Source organism: Carassius gibelio, chromosome A5 (assembly GCF_023724105.1).
Source record: "Carassius gibelio isolate Cgi1373 ecotype wild population from Czech Republic chromosome A5, carGib1.2-hapl.c, whole genome shotgun sequence".
NCBI classification, from domain to species: domain Eukaryota; kingdom Metazoa; phylum Chordata; class Actinopteri; order Cypriniformes; family Cyprinidae; genus Carassius; species Carassius gibelio.
In genome coordinates, this window is record NC_068375.1 from 32,329,416 (window position 1) to 32,342,961 (window position 13,546).

The 13,546-nt window shown below is 39.2% G+C and overlaps 1 protein-coding gene across 1 annotated transcript in view; it reads right to left on the reverse strand.

Moving 5' to 3' along the window:
* The window catches only part of LOC128013133 (protein unc-13 homolog B), an 83,805-nt gene that overhangs the window by 42,615 nt on the left and 27,644 nt on the right, over positions 1-13,546 (reverse strand). The window contains exons 10-11 of the mRNA XM_052595862.1: positions 5,009-5,269; positions 4,483-4,570 (exon numbers count right to left, since the gene is read on the reverse strand). Coding sequence (XP_052451822.1) covers positions 4,483-4,570; positions 5,009-5,269 — 349 coding nt within the window. The remainder of the gene's footprint in view (positions 1-4,482; positions 4,571-5,008; positions 5,270-13,546) is intronic.

Sequence of the window (13,546 nt, forward strand, 5' to 3'; positions counted from 1 at the left end):
GGACCTTGGACCCATAATTGAGAACTACTATATTCTTAAGTTTATCATCACAAAATAGCAAGAGACCAGGAGACCAGGAGCCCAACATGAGGCAGAGGGATCTTTTATAAGCCTGAATTTGTTTATTTAACTGAAATTGGCTGATTGTATAAACATGATCCCTTTATCCCTTATATTGTGTGTTTGTGTATATATATATATATATATATAAAATACACACACAATATATATATATATATATATATATATATATATATATATATATATATATAAAACTCTCTCACAATGTTCTGTACTGTCTGATCGATGCTCCATCAACAGAATACACAAGCTACTGGATGGCGTACCATTCACCGCTTCACATCTACACTCCCTCTAGGCATTTTCTCTTTGATCTTCTGATTAGGGAGACAACATTGGAGAAGTAAAGACTGTCACAGTGTTATCACAGGTTCTGTGGACGCTGTAGGGAAATCAGCAGGAAAAGGAAGCTAAGGTGCAACTGGGAGGGGTGAATTTCTTTGGTGACTTTCAGCCAATGTCATCCTACAGGCCTTTGATTCCTTCCTGTTAGTATTCTGTGCATACTCACTACTCAAGAGTCAGAAACTCTTCCTTATCCAATTCATTCGCTCCATTCTCTCTCCCCCTGCCTTTCTTGCTCTCTCTCTCTCTCTCTCTTCCGCTCAGCCTCTATCTCCCCCTCCCAATCGCTCTGATTTGCTTTGACACATCTTCTCCCTTCCATCTCTCTAGGGTTTTACAGCTCTGAGGATGACTATTGTAATGGGCAAAGTGATTTGAAGTCTGAAGGATATTAATGTCCGTTCGGTCTGGAATATAAATAAATATATTCTGTCCTCAATTTCACAAAGAAAAAAGGAAAAACTGGCCTACATAAACAGACCTGTGTTCTATATGCTTTATGTTCTGCATATAAGAAAAAGTTTAAAAGAACCTCAGTGCAGTGCATCAGTTAGGTCATTCTTCTGTTAAACTTGTATTAAAATATCAGTGATGCTTAGCAAAATGTCATCACTGGGACAGATGACTCAAAATCATCCTGCTTTACTGAACAATGCATTAGCAAAAACTGCAAAAAAGCCTTTAACATGTATTAAATTTCAGGAATAAAAAACAAAGCAGAATAATGTCAAAATGATCATTCTTGTGTATATTGAATAAGCCACTAGAACAAAGTCATTCATCATGTAAGAAAAAACCCATCAACTTCAAATCCAAAGAGAAAAGCACGTATATGTACTGTTAGTAGACGCCTTGCCATTTCTAAAGTGTGTTAAGAACAAATGTGAAATTTACACTACAAGAGCTAACAAACGGACAGACGCTTTGTGCAAATAAGTCTTTATCATTCCACTGTTCAAATTCAGTTTTAATCCTGTAGGACAGATCTGATCCCATCAGCTTTCAGCTCTCATCAATCTACCCAACCCCTGTCCTCTTATATAGTCATATATATAAAAAGAACACTCATTTTAAACGTTTTCGAGTCAGAAATGCTTTAAATAAATAAAAAAGCCTGCTACTTTATTTGAGTCTCACACATTGTCAGATATAACATGTCAAAAACAAAAAAATAAAAGCTGTCTTAACCAACCTCTTTATTAATCTCATGTGTTGCTTGTAAACAAACAAATACACAAAATACACAAAGAATAAAATACATCAGGTTTCAAAAATAATCTTAAGAACATGGCACACAAGATCACATGTTTATAAATGGCAAAATTTCTTCCTTTAAAGGTAGAGTAGGTGATTTTGGAGAACCCATCTTTGAAAGCATAAGATCCCATCCTCCCTGCAAATCACTCTCCAAAGTTATGCCTCCTCCAAAACACATGAACAGGCACCAGCAGACCACTGGCACAATGAGAGACAACATTGGTGGAGGGTTTAACGCTGCGTTTGAGAAAACATTACAGTATTTAGCACATAAAATTACTGGTTTCGATTACAGATAAAAACTATAACTATCGCTACTTGTTCTCGAGTCAAGAACCGTTTCTGTCAGACGCGTCCGATTGGAGAACCGATTAGCTGATGATACTGCGCATTCGTGATTCATCGTGAAGCACTGGTTCTTTTGGTGATTGATTTCTGAACTGATTCTGTGCTAGTGTTATGAGCGCGGGTAAACCGAAGGCTTGAATCAAGGGCAAGGACACCATTACATAGAGCGCAAAAGAACTGGTGAACCGTTTTCTTCAACCGGTTTATTGAATCGAACTGTCCGAAAGAACTACTGGTGATCCGAAAACCGATGCAACCGGATCTTGACTCAAGAACGAGGCAATCTTTTGTTGGTTATTTGGCTCGGCTCGGTGTTTATCTTTAGTTCTCTCTTTACAGTAGTTCAGTCAGTGTAATGTTTGAGTACTGTATTTGTGGATTAATGCGTATTGGAGACGCGAACAGTTTAAAACGATTCAGTTCAATTTGGTTCAAGAAGATCCGGTTACAGCGAGTGATTTGTTCGCGAACTGGATATCACTAAACTGTAGTGTTTTGAAATCTCACAACTGACCCGAAAGAGAAGACAATGCTGAATAAAGCCATCGTTTTTGTTATTTTTGGACCAAAATGTATTTTCGATGCTTCAACAAATTCTAACTGATCCTCTGATGTCACATGGATTACTTTGAAGATGTTTTTATTACCTTTCTGGACATGGACATTATCCCGTGCACACAGCTTCAATGGAGGGACAGAAAGCACTCGGACTCAAACTAAAATATCTTAAACTGTGTTCTGAAGATGAACGGAGGTCTCACGGATTTGGAATGACATGAGGGTGAGTTATTAATGACATAATTTTTCTTTATGGGTGAACTAACCCTTTAACTCCTTGTGAAACAACCCTTCAAGTAGAATTTCCTTCCCACAGTACCCCTTCAAGTGAGCAAAAAGGCCATGCAACCATGCAATCAGTTTACAGCAGTTTTCTTTGGAAACACCTGTTCATTATTCAAGCTTAAGACAAGCTAATTTTATTGCCAGTCTCTTTTGTTCTACTAGGTCACCGCAAAGAAAATAATCAGACTACTACCTTCTGAAAAAAAAAAAAAAATCAATCAATATGAAAACTTAGGGAAATGTGTTGAAAACATAATGACATCTTTCAAATTATTTAAAAAGGACAATTTTAATTCACTTCCTCATTACTGTATGAAATCTTCCACATGAATAAAACACTATGGCTAAGCTTAGTTAAAAATGGGTTTGACTTATTCCCAAGACATCTGACAGCAGTTTGAACTAGCAGTTAATGTTTTTTTAAAAAAAAGAGAAATGTAGTGTGATCAATGGTTTTGTCTGGATCGAATCAAACTAAATGAAATATGCATAAAAAAGGCGCCCAAGGGCTGCTCCACATGAAACAATCAAGGTTGTGTTTCCACAGTAATGTCACTTAGTTGCCATGGCAAATTATTTCTCGCTATTTTAAACAAAGAAATAATGAGCACTTTGGAATATGTAAAGATATATATAATCATTATCTGTCTTGTATGTCTTTTTTTTACACTTGTCTGAAGTACTTAATGAACATAATGTAAAAATACAGTATTACATGTTAAAGGAACACCCTCTTCACCTCAGATAAATTAATAATGAAATGGTTCATATATTCTCCAAATATTAAGTGCTGATGGTACTATTTAAGCAGTCAGCAGAAAAATTGTGATGTAACTAGACAGATTTTCTACACAAAACTTTCCCTGTTACTGTCTTGTAACATCCTTTTCTGATTTTACAATCATTTAGATTGGTGGACTGTCTATGCATTGCGATACGAACTCAAAGTTTTTCCAGCTTTTGAAGAATTTGAGGTACAATTCTGACATTTAGTTTCTAAAGACCAGTCAAGGTCACAACGCTAATTCTATATGACAACCTCTGCACGGACTATGTTAAACCATAAAAAAAAGAGATTTTGAAACTGAGGCATTTTTTTTAGGACATATTTATTAGAACACCACACTACTGGAACCCATTGGAGATTTTTAAAGACCTTTTAAATGGGTCTCTTATAGACAATTTTTTTATAATGGGGTTACTGAGGGGAAACTGAAAACAAAACAAATTCACAAATTCACAACACAAACATGATCGCTCAAAAGCAAAGCGCTGAAAAAAAGGAAACACTTATTTTACATACAAAACAGTACATGCAAACAAATAATAAAAAAATTAAATAAAACTAAAAAGTTATCCTATAAATACAGGCCATTCAAATAGAATCGTTAATAACTGAAATATTAATATTAAATATATTTTCATTCCCAGTGGCAGCCTGTGACTGAATTTGTCATGTGAATCTCAATCAGCCAAACAACAAAAGGGCAAAGAGCTAGGAAGATAAATATCAAGAGAGCAAACGAGTGAAATGACGAGGAAGAGGAAGAATAATGTATTTTATAACAGTTTTAAAAAGGTGAGAGATGTTTGATCTCTCCCTCCTACCTCATGCAGCTTCACTCTGACTTTATTGATGGCCTTCAACCAGCGCAGGCGGGAAGGAGAGAAAGGAGGTGGTCCATCCTCATAAAAACTGAAAAAAGACAATTAAATGACAATACCAAGTGGCTAAAATCATTCACTTTAACTATACTTTTGGTTTATTTCCTCAAAAAGTATATTATACCTTTACATACAATTTGTCACCTTAGAAGTATACTAGCATACAGATGGTCTCAAAGCTAAAAGACATGAACTAAAGGAAAAAAAACTCAAATTTAAATATTGTATTTACATTAAATGCAGATCTGAAACCAACATTTATAACATGATTCTGATACAATTAAACAATGATTATTTATTATAAAGTTTCAATACAGTTACAATCAAGGTCAAACTGTACACCTTTTCAAGTGTTGTACTTTTACATTTATTTATATACTAGCTTAGTGTTTAGGTTTAATATGATTGCATCCCATAGTCTTTATTTTACCCACCCTCTTTTCACATCTATCAAATGTGCAACACTTACCTGTGTTGCCTCTCTGGCTTCCTCCCTTGATCAACAACAGGCGTGGGAATGCTCTCTTCCTGTACTTCTTCCTCCACATTTGATAATATCTCTCTTTCCCCTTTTTCTGTGTCATCTAAGACTGGAAGAGGTGGACCTTCCACAGAAGGTCTGATCTGAGCATCTGAATAGTTTTGTTCTTCCTCTTCTGGCTCAGAGCTGAACTGGGAACTGGCTTGGCTAAGGTTACCAGAAGACCCAAATCGAGAACTGTCCACCGGGCTGGTGAGGAACAAAAAGATGCAATTATCAAACAAATTCTAAGAGAACTGCACAATCTTAAGACTGACTGGCTCAATGTGGAATTTTTTCAAGAAACTGATTTAAAAAAAAAAATTGTCACTTCCAACACAGATTAAACATTGGACTCAATTTCGGTCTAAAAAAAAGTGTTTGGGTAACAAGTCAATAAAGTTCTTATGCAGTATGAAGAATCTTAGGGAAATTGAATAACATACTGGGGACAGTGCTCATTTCAGTTTAGTAGAGTACTAGATAAGAAAAAGATAAATATATATCAAAAATATATAATTAATCAGTAGCAGTGAACACTTATATTTAAAATCTAAGAACAGTTTAAAGGGTTAATAATTTATTCAGTTTATGCATTGTCTTGACAGACTGTAAAACAAATAAATAAAATGATTAATAACAGGGATGCATAAATTAATATTAAATTAAATTAATAAAGAAATTAATCTATCTTGGAAAGATGGAGGGTAATGTTCACAACAAACCATAATAAATGGCCTAAGAAAAGCCATTTATTCTACTACTATTTATTTTACTAGCCTTTTATCAAAGGTTTGCTGTTGGAGGCTCTCTGATGGCTTTTCTGCACTGGAATCTGTTTCAGGAGGGTCCTTGTCCTTATCAATGCAATCTTGGGAAATTTGGGATTTGTCAAATGTTCTACTTCCAGACAGGAAGCCCCTTGTGTAAGTGCTGTCAAGAGTCTCTGGACTTGTGTCAAAACATGGCTGCTTATGTGAAGAGTTCTCACTTGGACCTTCTTTAACACTGGGCTCTGCACTTCCTGTGACATCTGATGCAGGTGACAATTTATTAGCCTCAGGTTCACCATTTTCTTCAAGTCTTTGAGGCCTCAAAGTTTGAGGGAGTCAACTTTGCCATGGAAAGCCAATTTTTCTTCCAAACATCGATGACATTGCCTCTTCCTTTGCAAAAGCCACTTCTCTACTTGGAAGAGACCCATAGACAAACCTTTGAAACCGGAAAGCAGACCACTGCTCTCTGCTTGTGGATGTGAAGGGTTGGTGCTGACTGAAGGGGCAGGAGTGGAAAAGCCAAACAAAGAGCTGAAAGGTTTGGCTGTCTATGCTGTACCAGACATCAAACCATGTTGAAAAAACAGGTAAAGCAAAGATAGCTTTAGAAGGTGGTGAGGGTGGCAGTTTATCTGCAACTACTATTTTGGGTGTAGACGGTGGGGTTTCTTTGTCACATGGTGGTCCCTTTGAGGGTAAACCTGATTCAGATATCTGTGTGTTAATAGTTTTAGACGTCTCATTGATTTCCTTGCTTTCATCTTTTGTTTCATCTCAAGATTTGACCTCTTGCTTTTCAACAAGCATCAATTACTCCTAATCACCTTCCTTCAGTTCTTCTTCATTTATGAATTCAGTACCTTCCACAGCTGAATCAGGTTCAGAGACTGCACTTGACTTATTAGCAATGAGGTTAATTTGCTCAAGAGACTTGTGTTCCATCATGACTTTTAGTAACCAATTTCTCTGGCAGCTTGGTTGATCACCTGTGAGAGAGTCCGTTGGCAGGCTGGTTGAAAGACTAAAAAAATTAGCTCTTCTGCTATTGTGGTTGTGCTGGAGCAGAAGGTGGCGATGACTTGAAGAAAGAGGTCTGTGGCACTGAGAAAAAACTAGAGGTTGCTGGCTTGCTAGAAGCACTTGGGCCAGAAAACACTGACATAAACTCAGAAAATGCAGCAGGCTCTAAAGATCTTTGAGACTCAGGCATTCTTGGTCTTGGCTGATTGGAAATGACAGGTATAGGTCCTCTTGGTTCAGGCATTCCAGGTCTGGGTGGAAAAAAGGTCCTGCCATTCTTGGTCTTGGCTGAGAAGGAAAACCCACTATTCCTGGATGAGGTACAATAATGTCTTGTTTGGGCTGTTGCTGCGGCTGAACAGAAGAAATTGACTGAGGATCTAAAGATGGTTTTCTTCTGACATTTTGATTTCATCTGTTTTTTCAATAAGGTCTGCTTGCTGTCTGTCAGATATTTTTAATCCGTTTGGATTCAGAGAGTTTTCACATTTTCAGTGGGGTTCTTAGCATCCAGAGTTTTGTTAGTTTCCTGAGAGTTTTCCAGTTCCACACAATCTTCGGATTCCATGTTTTTCTGCACTGTGTCTTGTGATTCAGATGATTTTTCAGGCTCTACAATTTTCTAAGATTTTAATGAGACCTCTGATGGTTTCTCAAGCAAACAAGGCTCAAAAACTCTCTCTTGTTCGGTTGAACTTTCAAGCACATATTGGTTTAAATCTTTGTCAAAGTCTGTGTTCTCTGGACCAAAGGCTACAGTTTCTTTGTTATCTTCCATGTCCAGTTCCTCATTTTTAAGGTGCTCATTTTTAGTTTGTTCCTCATATATTTTGTCAACCATTGAAGTTTCTGCATTTTTAGACTGATCCTCAGTCAGAGGCACTGGTACTGTTAGAGCCTCTGGGGATGCCATTATATAAGGGAGGCTCATTTTTATGCTCTGACTGTCAGTTTCTTGAGATTCCATATCTTCGATAGCTAAATTGTCTAGAGAACCATAAAGGCTTTCCATGGGAGTCTTGTCAATATAATGCAATCTTTTTGTGTTGTATCAGGTTCAACTGTCATGGTACCTTCTTCAGTACAAAAGTCTTTAGGACTGTTAGGGTGTACTCACACTAGGCACGGTTGCCATGAACCGGGCCCGAGTACGATTGTCCCCACTCCCCACTCCCCCTCTGGCCTGCACTCACATATAGGGTTTTCAGAAAATTTTCACGTAATCGTGCTGCTCGTATGAGGATGTTTGCAAGGTACCAGCTGAAGTGCAGCAAGGACTTTGCAGTTTTTGTTTTTTTTGCGTTTTGCACCTCTGCCGTAGACCAAAGCGACCCTTTCCCTGCCATGTTGGTTTTGCAAACCAACGCGCCCTTTTCCGTGCTCCGGCATGGTTAGCGCTCACACTGCATGCGAACCGCGCCAGAGTCCAACTGAACCGTGCCCTTGCCCACCTCTTCCAAGCGGGCCAGGGCCGGCCAATCGAGCCGGAAAACTTGCAGTTCTGTTGCAAATACTGTATGAATTTGGCTGTGTAAAAAGGACGTTCATGGAAAGACCTGGATTCACTACATACGAGCTTGGGTAATGATTGATGCCTTTGTAGAATAAGATTTACCTCTGGTGCTGATGGCTCTACAAGCAAAGGCAAACCGATATAATATGTATTAATTTCTGTGACTAAGGTCCGCCTGCTTCTTAAAATGGATAATGCTTCAGTTACTAAAGTCTTAGTGAGCATTGTCTCCATATGCTTATTGGCTGTCTTTAAAGTCAAAAAAAGTCACGTTGCTTTGACCGAATTAGCTGGAGCAGTGCTCTCATTATACGACTGTCCAGTCACATGACTCATTCTCATGGATTCACTAGCAAATGAAGTCTGCCTTATGAGGCCAATTTGTTTATTTTGAGCAAGCATGTGCAATGCTGGGCTTGACACTTGTGATGTCTTTATTTCAGGATTTGTATAAGGTGATGGTGCCCGAGGTATGGAAGCTGGTACTTGGCTGGGTTTAGAACTTTGCTTAAATGGGCCTCCCTTGAGCCGATCAAGTTGAACTGATGTTGAGGCCGACTTGAACACTACCTTTAAGGGTGAATCCACCAGGACACTGTCAGAACATATCTGAATATGTATCCTAAAAAAACTGCCATCTGATGCTTGTTAAAAAGTCAATTCTGTGGTGGTGGAAATGATAGTCTTTGATTTGACATCACACTGGAAGGTTGTGGCTTCATGGGAACTACTTCAGTCTTAGAGACATCAATAGATCATTAGATGCTTTCTTTCTCCATTTTTTGTTTCTGAGATGCAGCAGAAAGCTTAAATGAGGTTGGTGGAGTATGTAATACTTGCAGTGTAGTTGTTGCACTCTGCTGTGTAAACCCATCCTGTTTGTTGAATTTGCTGGTTTTACAGGAAGTGACCCAGTTGCTGTAGGTGGCTTTCCATTGGCATTCAGTAGATCAGAAGGTTTTGTAGAAGTGGTGCTGCAATTACACCACAAGTAGATTTGTGGTGCAGTAGATGTTCTTTCAATAAAGTTTTCAGTTGGTGAAAAAACAGAACAGAAATTTAGCTTACTTTGAGTTGAGGGATGCTCTATTAAGTCCACCAATGAAGTAAAACTAATTGGAGAAGAGAACTGATGCACAGATACTTCAGGAAAAAGGTATTTAATGCCCTGATTTATCCAGTATGGTCGTTCATTACATGGGTTCTTTGCTTTTTTAAAGAATTCAGCCGCTTCAGAAGTCAGCTGAAGTTGCTTCTCTGTAGAAATTATACTTGGCTCTTGTGAACCCATTTTTACTTTTTTGAGTTTGTACAAGCTGAAGCCAACAGATTTCTCTGTCTGAAAATTTGGGAGAACCGCTCAATATTTATATTCATAATCCTGTCTCCTTTTTGAAGTGCTGATGAAAAAGGTGCATTTAGGAGCTGCGAGTCTGATTTTTCCTGGTATCAACAGAATTTCATCTATTTTAAAACCACAGAGCGTCATCTTGGGTTTGTTCTTATCATAAAGAATACTTGAAATATTTTCAGTTATTTGTTCTAAAACGTGGCTCTCCGCCGGGGTTGCAAATCCATTAAGGTGCTTCCCAGCCCTATCAGTCAAAAGAGTGTTTATATATTCTTCATCCATGTAAATGTAATACCCACAATCTCCTGCCTCAGACAGCCACCACATTCCCTGCTCCAACAAGGACAGCCACTGCTGGTACCACTCAGAATCTTCAAAGTATATGCCATCCTTCTCTAGCTTCACTGGCAGCTACAGTGCTACTGAGGACTGCACCAGGAGTCAAATCCAATGGCCCATTTTTTTCAGTGAGTCGTCTGAAGAATCTTGAATTAACTTTCAAATCTAAATGTGGGTTTCATTTTTTAGGCAGTTTTGCCATTTAGTCTTAAGTCTGACATTGACTGGTATGAATATTTTTTGCTGGTACAACTGTTGAGAGGTTAATAGTAGTGGTTTTCTCAATCCAAGTCTTTTTGCTTCTTTTATCATTGAAGCCAAATTGTCACAGCCTCCCTCAGGGATTCTTGTTTGTGCCACTCATCGTCTTCATTTTCTAGTGGAAGAAACTTTGAAATGGTAGGTTGACAACATCCTGCTAAGGATGTGAAGGTATATGGAACTGACTAGGACCTATGTTTTTCAAGTTCCACCATTATCCTAAAACCGGTTCAGAGGGTAATGGCACTTCCACTTGATTTACAGAATAACCGTTTGAAACTTGTGTTGCTAGGGACTCCAATAAAGCATAATCATTCATTTGCTGCCAAAGAAGACCTTCAATGAGACAATGATGTTCATAGAGTTCTGAGGGAATCACACCATGTACAGCAAATGTATACAATAGATCTTGGTAGCCATAATTAATAGGTGGCCATATAACAGTCTATGGATCTCCTCCATATACTGTTGGGTGGACTTCACTGCAGGATGCAGGTTAGCGGGTAGTTGGGAAACTTCACTAACTACTTTGTTAGATTTTGATCTCCCGGTGCTAACTGAAGTAGTGGACTCTTCTTTACTCTGTTTAGACATTAGTCGATCAAGGAAGCCCTTTTCTGGGTTCTCCCTTTTTGTCAAAGTGTCAGTTCCATTAGCTCTGGATTTAAAAATTCCAGAAAGCATACCTGCACCACTATTAAAACTACTTTTTGGTGGTTCTTTGATTTGAGAAGGAAGTTTAGATGAAGTGTCTTCCTCTGAGGCGTTGCTAAATAATCCAGACAAGAAACCTTTGTGACAAGTTGGCTGCCTCCACCCTAATTATCATCGTCACCCCATGCCTTAATCGCCTCACTTCACCAGGCTCCCAACAGGAGTGGGTGTGTGAGAGAGGAGGGGCACTGGAAGAGCCACGGCTGGCAGCGTGTGATGGGGCACAACTGATGCAAATGGAGCCTCATCACGCCGCTGTTTAAATGCCGAACATGCCTCTCCTCGGGAGAACGGTCTCTTCCCCGTGCATACACGCTGGTGTCCTTGTGGGTCCAGGAAGACGTAAAGGGACTCTCGCGCCTCCAGAGAACTGAGCTATCGGACCCGCGGTCTGGACAAGAACCGCACCCGTTAGACGGCCGTCGGGCCAGGATGTCTAGTGCCTTCAGGCGCGATGCAGCCACTGGAAGAAGAAGCAAAGAGGCCCCACCTACACAAACCCCACAGCACAACGAGGACACAAGATTCCCTGTATATTTTGGACATGTCCATTTTGGACACTTTTTATTCCATGTTTTGGTTAATATGTTGTCAATGAAGACGCCACCCCCACTGTGTCTGTCGTTTGCTCCTCTCACCACACCTTTTTGTGCTGAAACTTTTTGATCCCTTTCTGCACCTCCATCTTCAGAGAACATAATTTCAACTGGTTTGGCTCTCTGAATCTTTTGGCGACCTTGACTAGGTTTAATTCCAGGATGGCCTTGTTGCAGCTGTTTTGGTTTCTGACTAGGCGAAGCTTCACCCGTTGCTATTGGTTCTTCAGTTGTAGTAAGTTTGCTCAAAATTACAGATATGACGCCACTAGACTCATTTTGCTGATTGTTGGTTGAGCCTGTAAATCATTTTGTATCTTTAGATGCACCTGAGTCTTTGGATGGCATTGGTCGTCTGGCTTGATATTTGATCTATCTTGAAGTTTAGATGCCTTTTCATTTCAATCAGCTTGGTCTTTGTCCAGTGTATCTATTTTAATCTCTCTTTGATTTTCAGTAGATAGACACAGACAACTAAATCTGCAGAAACTTCTTCTACATTGCCTGGTTTTTCAGGATTCACAGCAACAGTACAGTATAATATTTTGTGTAGTTGCTGTTTGATGAGGCTTTGTGTCTTGGTGGTACAGTTGAGCTTCCTTTAAATAGATTGGAAAACCAGCCAGTATCTGTATTTCCTTTGGAAACACTTTCAAGCAGTGCAGAAAGACTGGACAGTGGTGATTTAGCCCCAGTTTGGGGTCTGCCAGATCTAGGAGTATTGGGATCTTCACCTGTTGTCAGTTTTAGAAATGCAGACAGCATACCACCTTCTTGTTTAGGCGTCTAAATATTGACTGAAGCATCTGAGGAAAAAAAAAAAGAGAGCTTTAATTTATTGCCAAAAGTACCAGACACATCGTCGGCTGGCTTAAAAATAAAAAACAATGAGGGGACCTCAGTTGGCTTATCGTCAGGAGCGTTGTTTGATATAAGTGAGTTCAATGACTTTTAAAGGGGCTAAATAATCCAGTGTCTTCTGCGAGTGTTTGACTGACAGTCTTTGCCTCAGTTTTACTCTCTACTAGCTTGGACGTAACAGCTCTGGGCATGGAATCAGGTAATTCACCAGATGATTCTGTGTCAGGTAAAAGCTCTACTGATCCATTTCCTGATCCCCCAAAATGAGGACTGGTGCTCGGATTGTGTGCCAGACACCTTCAAAGACAAACTTCTGGATTTCTTCTTTATACTCTGCATTTCCCTGAGATATATTTGGTTGTGAAATAGTTTCAGCACTAGATTTTTCTCCATAAAGTCTAAAAGGGCTCAATCTTCCTAGCAAATGTTTGTGTTGGACTTGAAGTGGAGTCCTGAGATTAAGAGCCACTTGAATCAGAAATGATTGAAACATCAGTCTCTGATGTGGAACTAGCTGGTCGACTGACCTCTGGGGACTGAAATGGTAACAGCGACTGCAAAGAGAACTTATTGTCTACGTTAGATTCCTGATTAGCAGGTGGTACAACAGCAACAGGATTTGGACAACAAGTTGATTTAGGTATGAAAGGGAACAGTTTGGAAATACCAGAATCTGACTGGGGAGGAACTGGAGATGGGAGTTTTTGCTGTGGTTTCTGTTGATTCTGTATCTTCAAAAGCTGGTTTAGTATTTGTGATTGAGTTAAGCAATGAGCTCATGGTGTTTTTAAAACCCACAATACCTGGTTCCACAGCTTTTTCCTCTTTTATCTCAGCTGATTTACCCTCAGTTTTCTTTTCTTCACTCTCTGTTTCTGTTTTTGTGACAGATGTTTGCATTGATTCATATTTACTCATTTCCTCTCGTCCAGCTAGATATCCTGACAGAGAGTAAACTAAGTTCTGAAGTTCTTCTATAGTATCATGATACTCCTTATTTGGCTTCTGCACAGGTGACAACATTTCATCTGGGCCCCTTGTGCAATCATTCCCCAT